Here is a 22,067-nt window from a genome sequence, read left to right on the forward strand (position 1 = left end):
GTCCCCCCCCCCCCGCCCAGGAGCCACCATGGCGGCGGAGCGGGACCGCGAGCGGGAGCTGCGCTTCTACCGACGGCTGCCCAAAGCGGTGAGCGGCGGGGGGCGGCGGGCCCGGACCCTCCTCCGGCGGCACCGGGCTCGGGCTGCAGCCGGCCGCCGCCGAGCCCCGGCTCGTCCCGCCCCGCCGGCACAGGAGCCACCATGGCGGCGGAGCGGGACTGCGAGCGGGAGCTGCGCTTCTACCGACGGCTGCCCAAAGCGGTGAGCGGCGGGGGGCGGCGGGCCCGGACCCTCCTCCGGCGGCACCGGGCTCGGGCTGCAGCCGGAGGGACAGACAGAGCGACAGACGCCGCTGCTGTCGCCGAGTTCTTCCCAAAGGCGCGGTTTCTGAGGGCCTTATCCCACCGCAAAATGCATCGGGTGTTTGCCTGTCCGGTTTGTTTGCAGATCTTACTAATCTAATTGCAATTAAATCAGTTGAGCTCGATCTTCATTTTCTTTTTTTGTCCTATTTCCCCATAGTCTGGCCAAGAAGTCTGGCTCAGATAACGCTTTTTCTCCGTGTCCCGAGGGTGTGCCTTACTTGGGGCATATCAGTGCAAGCCTTGCCTAGGGGTGGGTGTGGATTTATCGGGGCTCGCGTGCCGCGCTCAGCAGACCCCGAGGGCACGTACTCCAGCACAGAGCTCTGCACGGGCAGTGCACAGGCACCAGCAAACCCACTTCAGACCACACCATCCTTGCATTCCCGTGTTCCTTTTCACTGAGCTGCTTTTCAGGGTGTATGTTTAATGTCTGACAGAATTCTCTGATGTAATCGTAAGCTTGTGAAAAATATAACACAGCCTCAGTCACCAGAATCTGTAATCAGCCTCAGCTTCTGGTGCTTACAGTTTCAACATGTTTTCCAATGTAAAACTTGAAGAGAAGTATTTATGGAATTTTTCTTTTCCTATTGAGAATGGATGTGTACAGGGAGACGAGAGGTAGGTAACAAAGTAGGTGCTTTGTAGATATATTTTGAATGAGCTGGCAGGGCGCTAGAGACCTATTCCTTAAGTCAGGAGCCAGGAGATAAGAAGGAGCAAAGGTAAAGTTAGGAGTGGAGATGAGGATTATAGGTTTGGAGCCCAAAGTCAGGATGTCAGTAGGAAGTTAGGCAGAAAGAGGCCTCAGGCAAAGGAGTGCAGTTACTGCAGTTGCTGTTCATGGCAGAGTCTTGCTGCATTTCTAGAGTGAGTTTAAACTTCATGAACAAAAGCAAGGGGAGTGGGTAGACACCTGTTGCTATATTTGAATGATGGACATGCACATTTAACTTGCAGTGGATGGGGAGAGTTCTTGAATCCTTACTGTACTTTTTGTAATACTGAGGCAGCTATTGGCTTTCTCCTCGCCTTGGATCACACCACCCCGAGAATTGTCTGGAGAGCTCTTTGCTGAGCCAGCTGTGCTCCCATGGAGACCAGAGCCAACAGCAGCCACAAAATAAACAGGGCAGTTCTCAGCTGAACCAGTGCTTGCAAAAACTAAGGAAGTTATTGTTAGCCAAAATGCAGATAGCTGTTCTTTTCAAACTCAGAGTGAAACACTGATGGATAAGAGAACAGTGGTACAAACAAGGTGCAGAAGTCATCCTTTTCATAAGTCCATAGGATTTTTATTTCTGTAGGAACTCCATGCTCATTTGAATGGCTGTATCAGTACTGCTACTATGAAGAAACTCATGGCCCAGAAGCCAAACCTTCAGATCCAGAATGGAATGACTGTGATTGACAAAGGAAAGAAAAGAACCTTAGATGAGTGAGTATATGCATGTGTGTGATGAACATTTACCAAAGGTTTTTTATTTAAGTTGAAAACAGAAATGTGTGGCCTTACACACTAACTGCAGAAAATATGCTTTTAAGTTTTACAGCATAATCTCATAGATTTTTTTTTTAATATTTGTATCTACGGAGTAATTTCTTCAATGCTTGCAAACTAAAAGGAGAACACTTGTTGATTAATTCCATCTTTAAAGGATTGAAATTTTTTACTTAGATCATCTGCTTTTCAGAGAAAATTGACTCATATAGTTTCCTTTTTTAGAAATTTCATGTTTTCCCTTTCCTTCAAAAAGCTTTGTGGTAGTTGCAACTTTTGTTGCGAATGCTTTGTTAGTATCTAAAATCAGAAATTGCTGTTCAGATGTATCTTTCTATTTCAAGCTACAATCTGGTTACTTGACTCCAGTGGATAGGTGTTTTTAAAATGTAGATTTTTTTTCCCTACATACTCATTCAATGTCATTCCAATAATTTTTTTAAATTTTATTTTAGATGTTTTCAGATGTTTCAGATCATCTATCAGGTTACCACAAGGACTGAAGATATTTTACTGGTAAATTAATTAAAAATTCACTTCAAGCAAGCACTACACACAATCACAACCAGTTGGATTAAGAGCACTGTGTTCCAAGTAATAATATCACAAATTATTTTTTTCAATTGAAGGTCAGAATAATTATTGTAAAACTCTTGAACTCTCTTCAGTATTCCTGAAGGAATCAAATGTGCCTTCTGTGTGGTAGTATTTCCACAAACATGGGGACCATTAAAAACACATTGGGCTTGAAAACATTGCAAGTGTTTCACAACAAAAATAACTGGGTCTTTTAGTTGTAAATGAAAATATAACTATTTATAAGTATCACTTTTACAGTGTTGAATACACTTTTATTTAATCAGATAACTAAAGATGTCATTAAAGAATTTGCTGATGATGGTGTTAAGTATCTGGAATTGAGAAGCACTCCAAGAGAAGAAAATTCCACAGGTACAGTCTTTTCTGGTTTTTAATTTGTGATCTTCTTGCACTATAAAACTTAGTTGAAGACTATGTTAATAACTAGAAAAGTCAAATTTAGTTGGCTCAATAAAAATACACTTTAAATATGAAAGCTAAGATTTAACGATGTAAAAGCATGTCCCTTTCCTATTATATTTCTGAGGGAAAAAAGGGGCTGATCATAAGTCTATGACCCATGAGATTGAGTTATTCACTTGAGTATGGCATCTGAGTCTGCTAATATTTTTAATAGCTGATATATTTTACTTTTGTTATTTTGGTTTTTTCTTCTAGGTGTGGTTTAGTAGAAACACATAATAGAAGTCCTATTGCGATTCTCTGGTTCACACAAAGTGATTTTAATTTTTCTACATGCTTAGGAGGAGGTTTAGTTCAGATATGTGCTTCACAGTAAAGCTATATTTACAAGTAGAATTAGAATTCCATGGGTTAGAAGACTATGTAGTCAAAAATCAAAGGTGCAACATGAAACTTAGGAGACTAGAGAGCTGTATCTGCAGTAGAATAAAAATAACTTAAAATATGTTTCTTCCAAACGTGTGCATATGTTTGCAGGTATGACCAAAAGGATGTATGTTGAAACTGTACTTGAGGGTATAAAGCAGTGTCAAGAAGAAGGCTTGGATATAGATGTAAGGTAAATAAAGCATGTGGTACACCTCTGTTTCAAGTTTTTGTGTAGTCTGATGCCTGGTCATGCTTGCAGAGAGGTTTACAAGCCATCAGCATAGGAAAGAAAATTGTTTTTAAACCAGATGACATGGAGTGGAAACAGATAATTCGGATGGAAACCTGACTTTTAATCTTTTTTACTGCTAAAGAAGAAAACTGGGTAAAACCTCTCATCTTTAAGACTGTCCATTCTTTGCAACATTTTCAGGAAAATAACTGTTTTTCATGGAATTGGCTCCTTTTTCAGAGCTTAGCTTCATTGCAAAGATTTAGTTTGATTAGCTGTACAAGCAGCTTACTGTAAAGAAGAGCTGGTCCTGACCAGCAGAGAAGTTTCAGAAGGTGTCAGTGGCTGTTTGAAGACAGTTTGCTCTCTCTCTGTCTTTCATAGCTTCTGAAACAACCCTTACTAGATTTATTTGTGAAAGCTGAAGAATTTTCATCCTCCATATGTGTTATTGCATATCATGGGCCACCTTATTTATCTGTTTGTGTCCCTCTGCACTTTGGTACCTTCATTCCTAGAACAGTTTCCTATACAAATACTCTTTATACTCAGCATGAAGGATATGAAGTGTTGGTTTTTGTTGGTATCAGGTCTGTTGAGTTCCTGATATTACAGCTTGTATATAATTTAATAATAATTTAATACATTTTTGTCCCAGGCTGTTAATAGCAATAAACAGAAGAGATGGCCCAGCAGTTGCTAAGCAGACTGTTAAACTTGCTGAAGAGTTCCTGCTTTCCAGTGATGGGGTTGTAGTAGGACTTGACCTCAGTGGTGATCCCACTGTAAGTTTTTGGTTTATTTTAGTCTGTTCTTGAAGATAAATGTGTAATGTTGTGTAACAGCAGGTGGTTCTAATCATAGTTTTTCTCACAAGTTTTTGTCCAATTTTTGTGCCTAGCTGGGATGGATTGATACTGGGTTAATCCCTGTTGCTGTAAGGGGCAAATACTCTAACAAAGAATCCTTAGATTAGTATGTGATTGAGAAAAGAACCATTGAAATGCAGTGTTCATCTGGGAAGTGTGGATACCTCAATTGTCCCAGTCAGATAACTGGGTGGAGACAAGTTGCCAATATTTTACATTTTGTTTAGCTGCTCCAAATGTTCATTTTGTATTAAGAAAGCAAAATTGTTTGAGGACAGCTGTCAAGCTGAAATGAAACAGCTCTAGGTGGTAGCTGTGTAAAGGTACCAAAATCAAGACAATTGGTTTTTAAGTGTTAAGCATCATCTGAGCTACTGGTATTTGATCCATTGGTCTAAATCATATGGCAGAGGCTTGTTTGACTTGCTGCATTCCACACTGAAGTAGTGGGAAAAGTGGAATAATTTAAATGTAACTGTAGTGCTTGGATATTGCTAGACTTCTTAATTATGGTAATGACAGGGATTTTGTCAAATAAGCTGTAGAATTCCTGATTTCCAGGCGGGACATGGTCAAGATTTTTTTGAACCTCTCTCTGAAGCAAAGAAAGCAGGTCTGAAGCTAGCACTGCATCTTTGTGAGGTAAAAGGTTTTTGTTTTTTTTATTTTGCTGCTTCTCTATAATAGTCATTTTGTGAAAATCTTGATGAAACTAAAATTACCTTCTGTGCATTTTGGGCTTCTCAGGCCAAAGCATTAATGGTTTGGGGCATTTGGAAAGAGACAAGAAAACAAGGAGAAATCTTCAACCTTTTGTTCTAGATCTGAACAGCCAGATTATTGCTTCCTGTACTATATAAATTGTGGGTTTAGGTGAGAAATTAGGAGCTTTCTAAGAGATCCACTGCTTTCTTACTGGTATTATATCAGCAATCATGTGTAGTGAAATCCACAGTTTTGTGAGCAGTGAGCTTTGTTAGTTGCACTGGGATCAGTAGAAAGAGTTGAGCTTTTGTTCAAATAGTGGCTGGAACTGGCTACGAGAAGTCCAGTAATTACTGAAGGTAGTTATTTTTTCAGGAAATTAAGCAGGACATATGATTTCATCAGCATATTTATACTTGTTTCTATTTCACTAACACTTTCTTTTGGATAAGAGATGCTGTGAAAGTCCATTGTAATTATATAATGTGCTGTTTTATGCTGCCTTGACAGAATGTGACATGTATCCTCTCTAGATTCCAAATCAAGAAGAGGAGACCAAGATTCTCCTGGGCCTGCCTCCTGACAGAATTGGACATGGAACATTTCTCAACTCCACAGCAGCAGGTTCAGAAGAGATAGTGTCACTGGTTCAGCAGAATCATATACCTATTGGTAAGAAAAAAATATTTCCTGTGACTTAGTCTCTGGATATCAGAACAGAATATGTGCTGCTGATCTAGGGACACCAGTTTGTCTCTGACCAGAGATGACTTGGACAAATGTGGCAAAGAGAAGACTTGCCCATAAAGGTACATACACTCATGACACTTCTAGGGTTTTTGGCACCTTTGTGGCACAGCAGACAACAGCTGATGTCTCAGATAGAAGCAAAACCAAATAATAACTTGTCATTACTGTACAAGGCTGTGTGGTGGTTCTGTGCCTGGTTTGCAAGCTCCTTAAATTTTATACCCCAAAGAAATTAATTAGCAAACTTTTCTCAAAAGTAATTACAAAAGAAGCGTAGAAAATCAAGGAAACAGCAGTAACTGATTTTAATTTTTATTCAGGATCTTCATACGTCAATTAATGTATCTCTTGTTTTAGTATATGTCCTCATTTCTTTTTCTGTTTCTTCCTCAGAATTTTGCATGACATCAAACATAAAATCTCAGACAGTGCCTTCCTGTGACAAACACCATTTTGGATACTGGTACAGCATGGGCCATCCTGCAGTGCTTTGTGTAAGTTTTTTGATTTTTAAGCATGTATTAAAGCAAAGGGCTAAACTTGTGAAGTTGGAGAAGTCTTTGTTTATGGATCAGAACTAACAATTTCTGACCTTGCAGCAAATAATTTGCTTTTAGGAAATCATAATGTTCTGTTTGAGAAATGCTTTTAATTTGAATGAGAATTGCTAGTATTTATCTTGGTTCTATTGTAAAGCCAGGACTTTTTTCTGTGGAATAAAATGGTCAGCTATACAAGCAGTGAACTTCATAGCTCTTTGCACAATAGATTTCTCTTAAAACCCATTGCTCCAGTGCTTGCATATGCACCTCTACTAACCTGGTGTTCATTGTGCCTGGTGAGAGCTCCTGCTCCTGATAGTTCTCTTGGTAGCTCATTAAGGTCTTTAAGCATTGCAGATGCCAAGTACTTGTGCTGCCATTGGCAGGGTTTTAGTATTATCCTGTTAGTTTAACCCCCATAATCCATAGCATTGTCCAAGTGTGTGGGCATACATATATATCTATTTTATAGCACTGCTTGTCTGGGGAAAGTGAAAAGAAGAATAAGGAAACCTGCACATACTGACATACCTTGACTATGTGCAGCATTTGATAGCCATCTTTCTAGCAATTTCAGTAGGAAATCCTATTTTCTTGATAAATCATGCCATCATTTTAAGAAGTTTTCTTATACATTTGAATAATTTATTCAGTTTTAGTGAAAATAGGGCAAATAAAGAATGAAATAACCATGCACAGATGAAAGAACAGTGAAATAAGATGTGAGACAACAAGATACAGCCTGTTTGTATGTATAGAAAAAACCTTTTTGATATAGAGGAACTAATTTGAACTTTTTTATTTCTTTCCTTTCAATTTAACTCCAGACTGATGATAAAGGCGTCTTCGCCACTGATCTATCGCAAGAATACGAGCTGGTTGCAAAAACATTTAATCTGACTCGATCACAGATGTGGGATCTTTCCTATGAATCAATCAACTATATTTTTGCTTCAAATGCAGTAAAATCCAAGCTAAGGGAACAGTGGTGTAAGCTGAAGCCAGCTCTGTTTGATTAATCAAACTGTTGTCCTAAATAGCTCGGGTGTATTAGCTGAGTTAATAAGCTTTTTTTACTGAAGTCCCCAGCTTTTTTCAGACCTCAGGGTTTTAAACCCAGCCATAAACTGCCTGTGTGATATGAAGGCAACTGGAATGCATCCCTTGTAACCAGGGATAGAAGTAAATGTTCTTTCAGTAGGTGAGAAGGGCTCTCAACCAGTGATTAAAGTGCCAGATGTGTTGTCACCTTGTTTCTCTTGAGTTGATATGACATTTTAAAAATACTTAGTTGAAATATGTCATCATAATATAAATGTTGAAGAGCTGAAACAAAATAAAGGTAGAGTTATTGGTGTTTAAAACATGTCTGTTGGCAGCATTCAGCCAAGCAGTTTGAATGTGTGGTGTGTATTTTTGGGGTTTGTATTGTTTTCAGGTTTTGAGCTCTTGATTGAATGTGAAGACAGAAACAAACTCAGGGAGAAGTAAATATTTATACCAAGGAATTAATATTGTATCTGTTTTTATTGCTGTACCTGTATGACTAAAGCTGCTGTGGGTTGAGTAGCACGAGGGGGTCTCTGCTGGTGCCCTGGGCACTGGTGGTGTGTAGGCACTTAAGAATCTTGAATGCCTTCAGTAACTGAGCTACTTGGCAAAGTGATCTCATTCTTAAAATGCTTTTCAGAATTGCTGTTTGTTGTGTAAAAAAAGGAATAAAAATAACCTCAAGCTCCATGTTTTTGAAACCACCACTTTAAGGTGTGCATGTGTGTGTTTGAGCTCTACAGAAGAGAAGCAGGATTCTGTGGGGTGAGTTCCTGGAGCACCGTGCTGCCTGCCAGCCTCTCCCTGCTGCTGTGGCAGCCCCTGGCTCTCCCTGTCCTGGGCAGCCACAGGGTTCACTCCCCAAGCACCTGCCTGTGTGTTCTGGTGCTGAGAGCTCACAAAATCTGTGCACATGCTGTAGTTTGTGTCATGGGAGTCGGGAGGTCACCTGGAGGATCCCATTTGTGTGCAGTGAAAGAACCAGGAATGTATGTGGGTGGCTAAAGAGCAACACACAGAGCTGGGATTTCTGTGTATAGGAGTCTAACTGTGGGTTACTGCAGTTATGTACACAGCAGAAATGTTACACTTAGGAAGTTGGACAGGATGTGGACTTTTGGAATGAAGAATCACCATCTGATGAGACCTTTGTCATGCACAGTTCCCAAGATGACCATTGCAACTTCCCTGGTCCCTGGGCTAGTTTTCCAGTTTAACTTTTGTAAGTAAAACTGTAGTTTCCTTCTTTAACTTCCTGTGGCATTATAGTTAATTTTAATTTAAGCACTTCTTGCTGAGCCTGCTTGTCAAATTCTGAGTTAGCAGTGACATAACTACTGTTTAGTTTATAATATTGTATAAAAATGACTGTGGCACACAGAGTGAAGCATCATCACAGAATTAACCATCAGTAATGGGGCAGAGAAAATTTTTTTCCCTGAATGCAATGGAAATTTTGAGTAACTGCTACTAGAATTCCATGTGGTATAAGATGAGGTTTAAGTTATCTATTCATGTGCAGCTCAACTTATTTTTAAAGTAAACAAAATAGATCTAGAGTTAATATTTTTATTTTCATCTGATTATACACGAGAACACTTACAGAGCAATCTCCACTGCTCGGTCTTTACTCATGAAAATGCACACTGATTCAAGACAAGCAGTCTTGAGCAATACTGCTTTGGTGATGTATGTGAGAACAATTGCTCACTGTGTGGCATTGGTTTCTCTGTTCCTTCTGTGGCAAACACAGGAAGTCTTCAAAACCCCAGCTCCCTATGATAAGACTGGTAATATTCCATAGCTTTTCATAATATAGCCACTAAAGTGTAAGTACACACTTCTCCTCAGGATCCTAGCTTGGCAAATAATGTACTTACATCAATGATTTATATGGCTGCTTGAATATTTAGGTGTTTCAAAAGAATACATTATAAAGAATGGATGCAGGTAGGGCCCTGCATTAGCTAAGTGATTCAGCTGATTAAAAGGCTAGCACGTCCCTCCTGTGAGGCCTAGAGAGTGGGCACTGGTTAGATTGGAGTGGAGAGGGCTCTGGGGGAGGATCTCATCAAGTTTTTTAAATATCTGATGAGAAGAAGTAAAGAAGATGGAGCCAGGCACTTCTCAGCAATATCCAGTAACAGGAAAAGGGGCACAGACTGGGTTTGTGTGGGTGGTTGAACATGGGAACACATCAGCCAGACAGGCTGGGAGTCTGTCCTTGCAGATACTCAAACCTATCAATGACTTGTAGCTTCAGCAAAGGAGGTGGACTGGGCAATCTCCAGAGATGCCTTCCAGCCTCATCTGTTCTGTGAAGAAAATAATATACAAATATACAAATGATGAAGTCTCTATATAAATACAAAAGCTTTTATAATTAAATACTGACTTAACTGAGTCACTCAAGCAATAAGTTTTCATGAGGCTGAGGTTGGTCACCAGCAGTTGGCTGATTTGTGAAACTGTTTTTAAAGAATAGGCTATTCACCCTTCATAGCCTTCCTTCTTTCACAGCCATTGTGGAATCCTTTGGTGCCATCAGGACCTTTAGGCAGCCGCAGCACCCCTACAGGGAGACCGTCTGCATTTTGTATTTTCCGAACCAACATGGGACTGCTGACAGGACTCTTCTCTTGTGTCAGAGTTTGGGCTTTTCTTCTCTGCACCCAGGGGCTCCCAGAAGGAGTGATGCTGCTATCTGAGGAATAATCAGTGTGTTTCCTTGGAATTTCAGGGCTAGTGCTTGCATTAAGCTTGCTGTCTTCAGCCAGCGGAGATTTTTTTGTTACTTTTCTTAGTGAAGATGGACTGTTCCAAGGACTTGATCTGGGTGACATGTTAGGACTCAAATGGTTGTTTGGGTGGATCACGGGGCTCAAATTGCTCGTAGTATTTGTTGTGGTACGTTTGCGTCCTGACAGCGGTGATGTGGGATTGCTCTCTGGGTCAGAAGAGCTGTTTGCTGAAGATTCATCACCAGCAAACTGAAGCTCCTCAACTCTCTTGTTAAGGGATCGAGCCTTCTTAAGGCTCTTGCTGGTATCTTCATCATGGTTCTTGTCTTTGGGAACTTTTTTCTTTGGTGGTTTCATGCCTATTTGGACAACTTTCATGCCAGTCTCTTTGTTTTCAGCACACATGAAATCATGAGCACGTACGGCCGCTTCTACTTCTTCAAATTCTATAATTGCACATTCTTGGGTTCCCAGCTGGGTGTACCGATTGCTGACCCTCCTGATATCAGGTGGGAGATCCCTGCCAGGCTTGAGAATACGAACTGATGAAATTACACCAAAAGTTACAAAGGCTTTGAGGAGATGCTCCATTATCCTTTCTTGCATGCATCCATTTTCTTCTTTGTTAAGGGCCTGCAGCTCAGAAGTCTTGTGGATATCATACACCAGTAGCATCCTGGTAGGGACGTTTTCACTTGGAAACACTGGAACTGGAGTATTTCTTCGAACCTTTTTGTTGTCATCATTGAGCTCCAGAGTGCTGGAGTACTTCAGTGCATAGGCTGTGGTTCTCCAGTCACGGGTAAGGTGTTTCACCTTCGGGACAGACACTGGTTAAGCACCACAACTGGCCAAACCCAATCAAACTAGTCACTGAATTTTAAGGCAGAGGCAGGCTTCAGTCTACAAGCAGAGCCCTGGATTTAAGTTTCATGCAGCAGACTTAGTGAGAAAGTATACAGGTTTCATGCTGTAATGGGCATCAGTGAGCTCCTGTAAAGCTCATGTCCTGTTGAATCGAATTAAAACAGGAACTGGCACTAAAGCTCAAACTGGAAATCGTAATCTGAAAGCCTGCTCAAGCAGTGCTTGGTCATTCCACATCTAGGCCTGAACCATGATCAAAATGTATCTTCTATGGATGTTACATTTGCCAAACAGGAAGTTTTGTTTGAAGTTTTACATTTGCTAAACAAGAAGTTTAAGTCTTCAGTGTATTGAACTGATCTTTCCTCCCTCAAAAATCTCAGTCTAAAAAACACCCCAAACATCTCCATTTTCATTACATGTTTATAGTTTATCTGTTACCAATGTAATCTGCTTGAAGTGGTCTGACAAAATTGAGTGCCTTAACTTCTAGACTGAATAACTGCAAAACAATGAGATTTAGAAGCTTGACACAAAGTGTTTCTAGTGTAATTCTAGAAATCAGTTACTTACAGATTTACATAGGCCTTTCTAACGTAAGGACAAAAAAAAAAAAAAAGAAAAAACAATAAAACTCACTTCAAGTCTAAGGGACATTGGTTACCAGATACTTTATACTACTCTTCATTTTTGGTTCTCTGTCCAAAAGTCAGATTCACTGTCCCTTCTCAGAGACAGGAATGTAACTTTACCAGGACTACCCTGCTGTTCATGAGTACTTGCCATGGAAATTAATTTTATCTAATGTCCTCCTGTCTCCAAGAATGATAATTTAAAAGCATACAGGCTTTTAAGCCAATGATTTCCCTAGCCAGTCATCAGCAAGTTCAGCAGTGAAAGTTCTGGATGAGTACAAATCTAACCATCATAGCAAAACCAGGCAGATAAAGTTGCCTGTATAAAATGTTAATTTAATCTCTTCTGCTGTTTTTAGATTCATCAGGCTTGCATGAGACCCTTCAAGTATTAAAAAGTTAGCTTACCTTCTTAAATGAAGTGAGAAGTTTAACACTGACATAGCCCATCTTATTTCTTCTCACATGCTTCAGAAGGAAGGCATCTTTCTCAAGGTTCTCATCTGAGAAGTAATATTCAATCTGTGCTATTAACTTCTGGATCAGGTCATTTTCTGGTGGCTTCCAGTTCTGGTCAGAGTCATCATCATTTTCCCCACCACTGGAAAACAGATAAATAATTTTATCAACAGTTCTTAATCTTCTATTAGTGGACTCAAATAGCCTTTCAAAGTGAAAGGGCATAAACCATTATGCTGGTTCCAACTGACTTCAGATGTGGGCACGGGACAGGTATCACCCACCCAGCTGAGGCAGCAGGCTAGCTCAGAGGATGAAGCTTTCCAGTCAGCATAAGGAGTCAAGTTCCTGAGCTCATTCCAAAAGCTGATCTCAGTGCAGAACAATGAGACATCTACACTAATGGCTTGAAAGCGCTGACAACTCAATCCTCCACCAAAACATGAAATGAAGGTGCCCTGGCACTTGGTACTATACAAAGTTCCTCCAGTTACAGGTGTTATATTTTTCAGTATGAAGCTATTAAACATAGGCCTGACCTTTATGTGCTTCATGAGTAGTGTCACATACCAGAGAAGGAATATTCCAACTGGATGCAGTCGTGATTTCTTAAGCCTCTTCACTTCATGGATGCAGAGGTTGATATCCAGGGAGTAATGAGGACTGACATTTTATAGGTCACTTCCAGAGTGACAGAGTAACACAATAACCAGCAGTTTACCACAGGGGCTAAACCTGCCAGCTCATGTACCTCAGGAACAGGTTTACATGCACACATGCCGGTTCCTCATGAGGCCATTCTCATTTCTTCTCTTTACCTCCCATCATATTGTCTGGGTACCTGGGCAAAGTGGAGCACTGTTGAGCATTCTATTCCTCCAAAAATACTGCAGCTATGGATTCAAGATAAACATCTTGCCACATGCAGTTACAGCAACATGTTTGTTGCTGAAACAGAAATTTCCATTTAGAGGTGCCTATAATGGACAAGTCTATCTAAAGTCAGTCATTTTTTCAAGCTGTTAGTGGTCTAGTTTTGTTGTGGGATCATCATGAAAGTTTCTGTTAATAAAATAAAATCATCCACTAAGTAACCTATAAATCATGCATTAGTTTGGTCTCCCAGGTACATAAGTAATGAAAAGAAGGAGCCATGCATTTCCCCAAAACTGTCTTAAGCAGCTTTTGCAGGCTTTGGAATCCTTAGGAAAAGGAGCAGGCATCACACTGGAGTGCTGTGAGGCCAGTCTGGCAGGGGGGATGCAGCCTGCTGGATCCCCTGCCCTGCCCTTGTGTGCAGGGGTGATGGAGGCAGTGACTGCAGTGCTGTGTCTGCTGCTGTCTGGAGAGAGGAGGAGTAGGTCAGTGGGCTCTGCCTGCTGCTGGGACCAGTTACAGCAGTTCTCTGGCACCTGGCTTTTTGAAGCTTACAGTACATTTATTTGTTATAGTTCTGATGATAGGGCAACACATCTGGTGTGTGTGGATACTCACTTGCACAGTCCTAGAAGGCTCCCTGTTAAAAATCTCCCTAGCCTCTAATAGGGTACAGTTCAAAGGAATGACAAGAATGAGAGACCAAGATAAAGAATTTCTGTTATTTGGCAAAGCCAGAAGTGGAGGATAATACATGAAATTACAATTAGGATGGTAAAAAATGTCCAATGCCCAGCTGTGGGTGCTAGTTTGAGAAGATAGCAAAAACCAATGGGATTTATTTTTCATTCATGATAATCCCTTCCCACAACTTCATTTACTACTGATTCAGAATTAGTCTGGGTACAAGAAGCTTGGAACATCCAGCCTTTTTACAAATCCACACTCTGCTAGGAAAAGCTTGCCTTCTGGATCAGGCTCACATTTGGTTTAGGGATTTATTAGCATAGATATTTGCAGGTGTTTATTTAGAGACAAAAAGTGGTATTGTGCTTTGGAAAACAACAAAAATTAATTGCATGTTTGCAGAGACCTACAGCATTGACGCACTGAATCAGGGTGAAACATTTCACCTCTCAAATCTTGGTCACAGTTTGACCTACACACTATTTCTGTGTTTGGCAAACACATCAGTTTTTACAAAATCTTACGGGCTCTTACAACAGCCCTCACTAAATGCTGGATGGAAATTGCACCTACAATAAATGCAGAAATTTGTAACTAGCTCCATGTTAATTTGTGATAATGATCAATTGGTAGCACCTCTAGGGTATCCACTGTATTACAAAAGTAGTTGATAAATAATTTCAGTCAACATTGACAAAGAACCAAACCCTAGTAGTTATTCACAACTTTATTTTTTATTCAGAGCTTTGTGATGATATGCTTGTAAAACAGAATGAAAAACAATCTTTCAACTTGGTGACTCATCTGGTCATTAGTCACACAAGAAACTAAACATATCTACAGAGAGAGCAGATTTGGAATTTTAAATATCTCACAATATACTAAATTGTTTGGATAGCATCTAACCTTCTGAAAATTTTTAGCTGAGTCTCCAAATGAATGAAGTATTGCATTAATAAACACTATGTGGCAATCTAATTTATAAGTTCCAAGAGTTACAGTCACTCAAGGACAGTCCACGTTTGTCAACAAAAACACAAATACAGTACTGGGTGCCTAATGATGGCAAGCTGTCTGCAAGCTTCAGCTGGAGAGTGGGATGGCTCATTCCCAGCAGTTTTAGATCATCCCTAATAATTTTCCAAATGTTTGTAAATAATTTCCTATCAGATGCTGCATTCCCAAAAAAGGAAATCCTTAGGTAAGGTTATATGTAAATGGCAGAAGAATGTGTACATTCCATTCACCTACTTTTGGTGCAGAGTTTTTAGAGTTCTCTCCATGGCAATACCTCTGGCCTTTCCTGGATCAGGAAGAGGCCATTTACAAAAAGGCAACCTCCACAAGAACTGAATATACATCAACACTGTCAGCAAACATTTCTGAAGACAGCATTTACTACAGAGGATTAAATAAGTGACATTTAGGAGTATTTAAAAGCTATTGTCTTTCAAAGCTTGAAAAAATAAACTTTTTTTTTTCCTAGACTAGGCCAGGGCTAGAAGCTCTTCACAAGTAATACTATCATAGATAACAAATGTAAATAATATCCTGATTTTAAGAAATCAGTAAATGGAATGTAATATTGTAGGCTGCTGTACATTTTAATAAAAATACAACAGTCACATATGATTTTGGAATAACTAAGCTGACTCAGTTTAAAAACCTTAACTGCACTCTGCTAGCTCTGTTCAACTCCTGTTTCTGTAGTCTGTAGCTGACAATTTTGGCAGCTACAGAAAATCTCTCAGTCTCCTACAACCCCTCTGTAATTTAAAATACTACATTGCGGTTCATTCTGAGTCAATGCTAGGTATGAAGTTAGAAAATCAATTAGAAACAATAAATGTTCAAACAGACTACTGAATTTCTTGCTACTGTACCTAATTTTTTATTTGACAATTTATGACTCCATCTGCAGCTTTACTACAGACCACAGGATGAACTACAACTAGTAGATCTTTGTCTTCCTGCAGTTTGCTGGCACAAAAACCCTGGATGTTCGTTTTACAAGTAAGAGATTCTGGTAAGCATCAAAGCTATTTCAGACCACCAAGCCAAAACGGGCAAAAAGAGGGAAAAAAGCAAAACATCAAACCCCAAAGCGAAACTCAAAACACAGCTACAGCTAACCCCCAAAATCTTTCTGTAAAACGCAGTGAATTGGAAATGTCGGGAGCATCAGAGCCCGGCGCTTCTCGCTGCGAGGGAGCCCCGGGCCCGGCAGTCCCGTCGGGGCGGGTGGGACGCAGCCCGGGCGGAGCCATCGGTGCGGCGGGCAGCTCCCTCCCGGCCGCCGGGTGTCCGTGCTGGAGGGTTTCCAGCGTCTCCCACCCGCCCCTCGGCGTTGCATCAGCCGGGCCCGCTCCGTTCCGGGGGTGTCCGCGGCGGCCCCGCTGCTCGCCCCGCACAGCCCCGCCCGCGCCGCGTCCCCGCCGCCGGAGCCCCTGCCCGGGGCTCACCTGGAACGCCCGCACCGCCCCGAGTCCTCCTCGCTGCAGCTGGGGCACTGCGCTCCGCCGCCCCCCTCCTCCTCCTCGTCTTCCTCGTCCTCCTCGGCCGCCGCCTGGACGGCCACTCGGATCTGCACGGGGCCGCTCCCCGCCGGCAGCTCCGGCCCGGCGGGCGCGGCCCCGGGCTCGGCCGGCTGCGGCTGGGCCATGGAGCTCGCCGGCCGGGCTCAGCCCGCCGCGACACCCGCGATGCCCCGGGTAGCGGCAGCCGCCGGCCGCCTCCCCTCCTGTCCCCCCTGTCCCCTCCCGCTGGGGCGGCGCTCCCAGCTCCACTCCCCCGGCGCGCCCGCACGGCAGCGGGAGGGTCCGAGCCTCCTCCCGCCGTGCCGCCCCCGGGCCCGCCGGGCAGCTGAAGCGTCCTCCTGACGGCTGAACACGGACTGCTTTTGTTTCATCAGAAAACAACGGGCTCCTCGCCGGAAGGCAGCCTTTCAGCTTGTCTTCTGGTGCAGCCTTGGAGCTGCGCCGCCGCTCCCTGAGCAGAGCGTTGCGTTTAGTCAAAGTCAGGAAGGTTTTGTTGGGATAAGTGTGGTTTAAATGCCGGCGGTGAGATTTGGAAATAAGATACACCTGTGAACAAGGACATGCTTGGATACTGGTGCTGGTTTTGCAGAGGAGTCTCCTCTATAGTTCTGCATGACACTTAATACAGAATAAAAACATTAAGAACTAATTAAAATAGAGGCCCTCTTTCTGAAACACTTAGGCAGTGATTATTTTGAACTTAAGACTGTTGTACTATATTTCAGTGGACTGTTTCAGCTGCTAAAGTGAAATTAACGTTAATGTGCTAAATATTAGAATCAAAAGCTTTTCAATTTGCCATGTAAATACTCATTCTTCACTCAAGGAAGATTTTTTTTTCAATACTGTCTGTACCCAAACTGCTACATGATCTTTAAGTCACAGCTTCATTTGTGGCATCCTTGTTTATGTCTGCATTGCTTCAATATTTTCTTCTTAAAAATTTGGATGGACAGAGTGAGACTGCACATGGCCAGTTCTTCTCATTACTGTGGCAAACAGCCCTCATGAGTCAGGTTTGCTGGCATGGACACATTCTGAGACTGCCCTGCCTCAGGCTTTGGCTGATTTTTACATGTGCCTTAAGCAATAAAGTATTTTGTTTATGAAATATGCTTACAAGCACCACTAACCAAATCTCTAGTTCTCTGCTGATGGAACATTCTGTATTATGTCTTGGGTAATGCATCACTTTGCTATTTTTTTCAGTGGACACAGAAATACAAACACAATTACACATTCCAGGCAAGAATACGGACAGGGGGTGTGGGTCAGATTTTGTATGAGTTCATGGAAGTTGTTTGCCTCCCTGGGCACAAACAAGGTCAGGAGTATGAACAAAGAAGTATTTTATGCTACCCAAGTAGCTAACCTAAATGATGTTTGAGAGAGACCTTTCAGTTTATCTGATATATCTTTCTGTCAAGGTTAAGGGAACTTGATTTTATAGCAAAGGACACTAGATGTGTGTGTGTATTTGTTCTACCAGTGGTCACAGCACAGAACTGGTTTTTGGCCAGATGAAGACTGATGTAATTTCAAACACTCCGTTGATTAGATTTCCATTGAAATTGCCAGACTGATGTTTTTTTGGGTTTGTTTTATTTTCCCTTTGATGTAACAATGCTGTATAATGCTTAACTTCCAGTAGAGATAAAGCACTATTTATAAACAAAGCAAAACTTAAAACTAAATATATTAATGTAGAGAAGTCCCTTAGAGGGAAACTCATGGCTCACTGGTATCCATTAAACATCACAAACCCATGAACCTCAACTGCACAACCAAAATCTGCTCAGATTTCTTATGGTGCGTTTTCCAGCAGATGGAAACTAAAATGACAATACAAGAAGCTAAACCTGGAATATTTATTTGCTTGTGTGGCCAGGCATTGGAATAGGCTGCCCAGGGAGGTGTTTAAGAGTGTCAGGATCTGCACTGGATCATGTGGTTTGTGGTTTAGGGATTACAGTGCTGGGTTGATATTTGGACTTGATAGCCTTAAAGATCTCTTCTAACCTCGATGATTCCATGATTCTGATTGGGGAAGACACCATGAGGCAATTCGCAGCCCTTCCACGCACTGACAGCCACACCGTTACTTCTCCTGCCACTAATTTCTTGATGAGTGTATTTAACAGCATGCACTACGCATCAGCGGAGCTCCTGGGCTCCAGGAGCTGCTGCGGGATCAGCACCAGGAGCTCGCACAGGTTGACTGTCACATTTTCTGATTGTCACATTTTCTGATTGTCACATTTTGTGACCAGTCTATGCCCACAAAAGACAATTTCCTGAGGCACGACGGGAACCATCCAGCTTCTCGCCCTGTCACGGGTTTTCACACGCAGCCACTTGCTTGTAGAATTCAGAAAAATACAATCACAATAGCGGCTTTTTACTGTGGGGCAGCGGGGTGGGGGTGACAGCGAGCGCAGCAGGACGACCACAGAGCGCCACATCTATCCGTCCGTCCGTCCGTATCCCCTCACGGTTTCCCGGCCCTCACGCTCTCCCACCCCTCACGGTCTCCCTCCCCTCACGGTTTCCCGCCCCTCGGCGCCGCCCCAGACGGCGGGCGGGGCGGAAGCCGCGGTGTCCGCGGTAACGGCGGAGCCATTTCCGACAGGGCGGCGGCGGCGCGGGGCCGTGCTGGCTTGTTTGGCACCGCGGAGCTCCGGCAGGCTGCTTGAGACTGCGGGGCCCTGAGGGGCCGCGGGACTGCGCGGGGCCGAGGGGCAGCGGGCCATGGTGCCCAGCAAGGGCCGCCCCGGCCGGGGCCCGCGGGCCGCGCCCGCAGCGGTAGGTGCTGCCGGGGCTGGGGTGCCGGGCGGGCGGCAGCTCCCCGACACCGTTGGTGCTGTGCTGGGAGGAGCATGGATGGATCCATGTGCATGGATGAGCCGGTTGGTTCTGTGCTCGTGTGAAACGTCTCGGTTTTGTCGCATAAATCTAGCTCAAAGACCAGCATGTTTTGTCTTTTGAAAATACAAGGCGTATTTAAATGTAAACGCTTGTTTTCTTCGTACTGAGAGTTGTATCCCCATGGAAGTCGCGCTTTCAGTGTATTTTTAAAATTAAACCAGTGTGATTGTTGTAAACGAAAAATTTCATGTTACTTAGAGATGTGATGTATTCTTCATAGCATTTTGCAAAATAGCTCTTTTATTGGCAGATTTTGCTGTTGAAAAAAGCTTTATTGTTTAAAAAGCAGTTCTATTGATATGCAATATATCAATATTGCAATCAACAATTGTATTTCTATTTCTGAGAAATTTAACATTTAATTTCATTTTCCTCTAATTTGCAGGTTAATAATTGTGGTCTCCAGCTGGTCATCCAGACCTCATCCATACCAGAAAAAACCAAACCAGTAATTATTACCTTTTCTTGGATAGTTATATTAAAAAATGTACTGTATGATACAGACAAATTTGTATGCATTCATATAGGAATTACCTTTTCAGTACTTACTTGTTGACTTACAATATCTAATGTATATGATAGTATTTTTAAAATTTATTTCATCCTATTGAAAACATATAAAATGAAAACAGGGGTTTCTACTATAGCCTGCCATAATATATGTATGTATATATGTATGATTTCTTGATCTTCTATCTGTACCTCTCTCCTGTAATTGCAGTATTCCTCAGAGGCTGGGGTTTGATTTTATTTATTCAGTCAACTGCGTATCAATGTACTGGTAACTGCCATATTTTCATTTTGGTTTCCAACAGTGAAACTGTTTAGTTGTAGTGTCTGAAAAGAATGAATGCACCTTTTGCTGGAGATTTTTTTTTTCCCCCAGAGCATTTGTAGAAATTCCTGTGAACTTCTGTTAGCACTAAATTTGCGTTTGTGTAAAGATATTATTTGCATTTGAAAACTCTAACATTTGTCTATAATATTGTGTTACAGTTTGAATTCAGAATAAATAAAGACCAGTCATCTTTCCACAATAGGCTTCTGCAGCATGATCTGGAAAAAAACTACTCAGGAAGACAAGGTAATATTCCATAGAGTTTGGTTTGTTTTTGTATCTGTTTTACTATTTAAAAAGTAAAGAAAGATTGTATCATTATTAGAAAATATAAGAGTGACAGTGTTTCCTACTTGGCTACAGTAATTCAATATAATTACTGTTGCATCATGTCCTTAACGCACTGCTTGGGCTTTTTTTCCCCCTTGTGGAATAGCATCTTTTCTTCTACCTACCAAGCCACAACCTATCAGGTGCCCTACTGTATATTCCCTCAATAGCCACACAATTGTCTAAAGTAACATTTTACTGGATGTTTAACATTTTAATATATTTAGACAAAATTAGTTTCTAATTTGGAACTGTGATATTGAGAGATAGTTTTTCTGTTGTGCTTGCGTGCTCTTGGCTTTGCAAAGCAAGATATTGGTGATATCACTGCTAACTAGGTGAGGACTGGAAGAGGCTTGAAACACTTCTGCCATGTTGCTGCTGCTTGCCTATGATTGGTGTGAGTAGAAGATCAGTTTAGTTATCATGGCAACTCTTCATTCCTTCTGGTAAAAAATGAAGGCCAGCAGCCATTCAGAGTGGGTTGGCTTTTAGGGATACTGTGCAACTTATGGAGTAAATGTAAGTCTGCATTTTGATTTTGTTCCCTGAGCAAGAGACCAAAGAGTATGAAATCCTTTGGTGTGTAATAAGCAGCTCTGTCTCCCAGCACCATCCAGTTTGACAGAATTTTCTGGTTTGGTGTTGAAGTAGAGTACAGGGTCTTTATCAGGACTTGGGGAGACTTCTATTCACTCCCCTACAAAATTCAGAGCATGACAAAAGAGCCACATGTTTAGTTCCCATGCTTCAGGTAACAGTGGAATCTTCTCATTAGTCTCTCTCTGTTTTACTGGGAGCCTTAACAAAGGTATTTCCTAGTGCTCCCTTTAGGTATTAAAAGGGGTCAGTAGACCATTGTCAGGGAAATACTAGAAATCTTTTTCAAAAACATAATACAGGCATTTAAGTGAATGCTTTTCATAAATCTTTCTTTAACAAAAGAGCAGCAATAGAGATCTTTTACATGCCTTTAGGAGGATGACAGTAGGAAAAAAGTCACTTTACTGCCATCCTGTCATGTTTCAGACTGAAAAGTTTCTGGTCTTATGTTTATTGGCTTAAAAACCTGTGACACAACTAAAGAGAGATTTTTGCAGCATTATTAATTGATTTTAATATTTTGGGGGTTTTTTTAACAGTTTTGATTTTGAAGAATGCATGGAGAGTGTTAGAGTAGCTAATGACAAATTTCAAGAGTAGCACTGAAAAGATTCTAAATCGACTGATAAATTGTTTTACTCAAACAGATAATATTATATGTCAGGCAACAATGAACTCATTGCTATGGTAGTGAAACTGTTGTTTATTGCAGATTTCATGTTTTTCCTGGTAATATTTATTTGAAGGAAGGGGGAAAAAGAGGGCAAGCATGCAGAAGTCAAGCCTATATTTTGCAGTAGTATGCATGCACAATGATCTATTTTTGACCAATATTTTTCAGTGGATCATGTTCTAAATAAGCCAAAGCTCTCAGAACACATTTGTTGATTAATTTTGCAGGTATTTTTAGACGCCTTCCCATTTTTTCTCTTATATTAATGAAATGCATAAGGCTGAATAGCTCTGTAGATATGTTTTCAAGGGCTGCCTGTTTCTTGATAATGGAGTTGAAATACCAATGATCACTAGGTATTGTGTGCACTTACCTTTGAAAGACTTAGCATTTATTTGTGGCTCAATGGGAGTGTTTCACTATTTGGTGCTTTATTTTTCTATTTCTACTT

At 41.5% G+C, this 22,067-nt stretch overlaps 3 protein-coding genes across 9 annotated transcripts in view; 2 read left to right on the plus strand and 1 right to left on the minus strand.

The window, feature by feature from the left end:
* The first annotated feature begins 25 nt into the window (after positions 1–25).
* ADAL (adenosine deaminase like) lies at positions 26–9,751 on the plus strand. 5 transcript variants are annotated; one of them, XM_041418575.1, is made up of 10 exons: positions 26–88; positions 1,673–1,803; positions 2,322–2,382; positions 2,730–2,817; positions 3,406–3,487; positions 4,188–4,314; positions 4,960–5,040; positions 5,637–5,775; positions 6,247–6,347; positions 7,223–9,751. In XM_041418575.1, the coding sequence occupies exons 1-10, from the start codon at positions 29–31 to the stop codon at positions 7,412–7,414; spliced, it is 1,062 nt and encodes a 353-aa protein (XP_041274509.1). In that variant the 5' UTR covers positions 26–28; the 3' UTR covers positions 7,415–9,751. The 5 variants fall into 5 exon arrangements, with proteins under 5 accessions (XP_041274509.1, XP_041274513.1, XP_041274510.1 ...); XM_041418576.1 differs by lacking the exon at positions 26–88 and adding an exon at positions 159–261; XM_041418578.1 differs by lacking the exon at positions 26–88 and adding an exon at positions 283–435.
* Positions 9,001–16,447, minus strand: LARP6 (La ribonucleoprotein 6, translational regulator). Its single transcript, XM_041418574.1, has 3 exons — positions 16,173–16,447; positions 12,097–12,289; positions 9,001–11,002 (listed from the first exon to the last, which is right to left on the minus strand). Exons 1-3 carry the CDS (start codon positions 16,370–16,372, stop codon positions 9,932–9,934), a joined length of 1,464 nt encoding a protein of 487 aa, XP_041274508.1. The 5' UTR covers positions 16,373–16,447; the 3' UTR covers positions 9,001–9,931.
* A 2,396-nt stretch (positions 16,448–18,843) lies between these two features.
* The window catches only part of LRRC49 (leucine rich repeat containing 49), a 41,439-nt gene continuing 38,215 nt past the window's right edge, over positions 18,844–22,067 (plus strand). For 2 of the 3 annotated variants that reach the window (XM_041418571.1, XM_041418573.1), the window contains exons 1-3: positions 18,844–19,049; positions 19,558–19,620; positions 20,169–20,256. In XM_041418571.1, the coding sequence (XP_041274505.1) occupies positions 18,996–19,049; positions 19,558–19,620; positions 20,169–20,256 (205 nt within the window). In that variant the 5' untranslated portion in view covers positions 18,844–18,995. Of the gene's footprint in view, positions 19,050–19,089; positions 19,154–19,557; positions 19,621–20,168; positions 20,257–22,067 lie in introns of those variants that run through there. The other variant, XM_041418572.1, reaches the window with a different exon arrangement.

This window comes from Onychostruthus taczanowskii, unplaced genomic scaffold, assembly GCF_017590055.1.
Source record: "Onychostruthus taczanowskii isolate IOZ18803 unplaced genomic scaffold, ASM1759005v1 scaffold6, whole genome shotgun sequence".
NCBI classification, from domain to species: Eukaryota; Metazoa; Chordata; class Aves; order Passeriformes; family Passeridae; genus Onychostruthus; species Onychostruthus taczanowskii.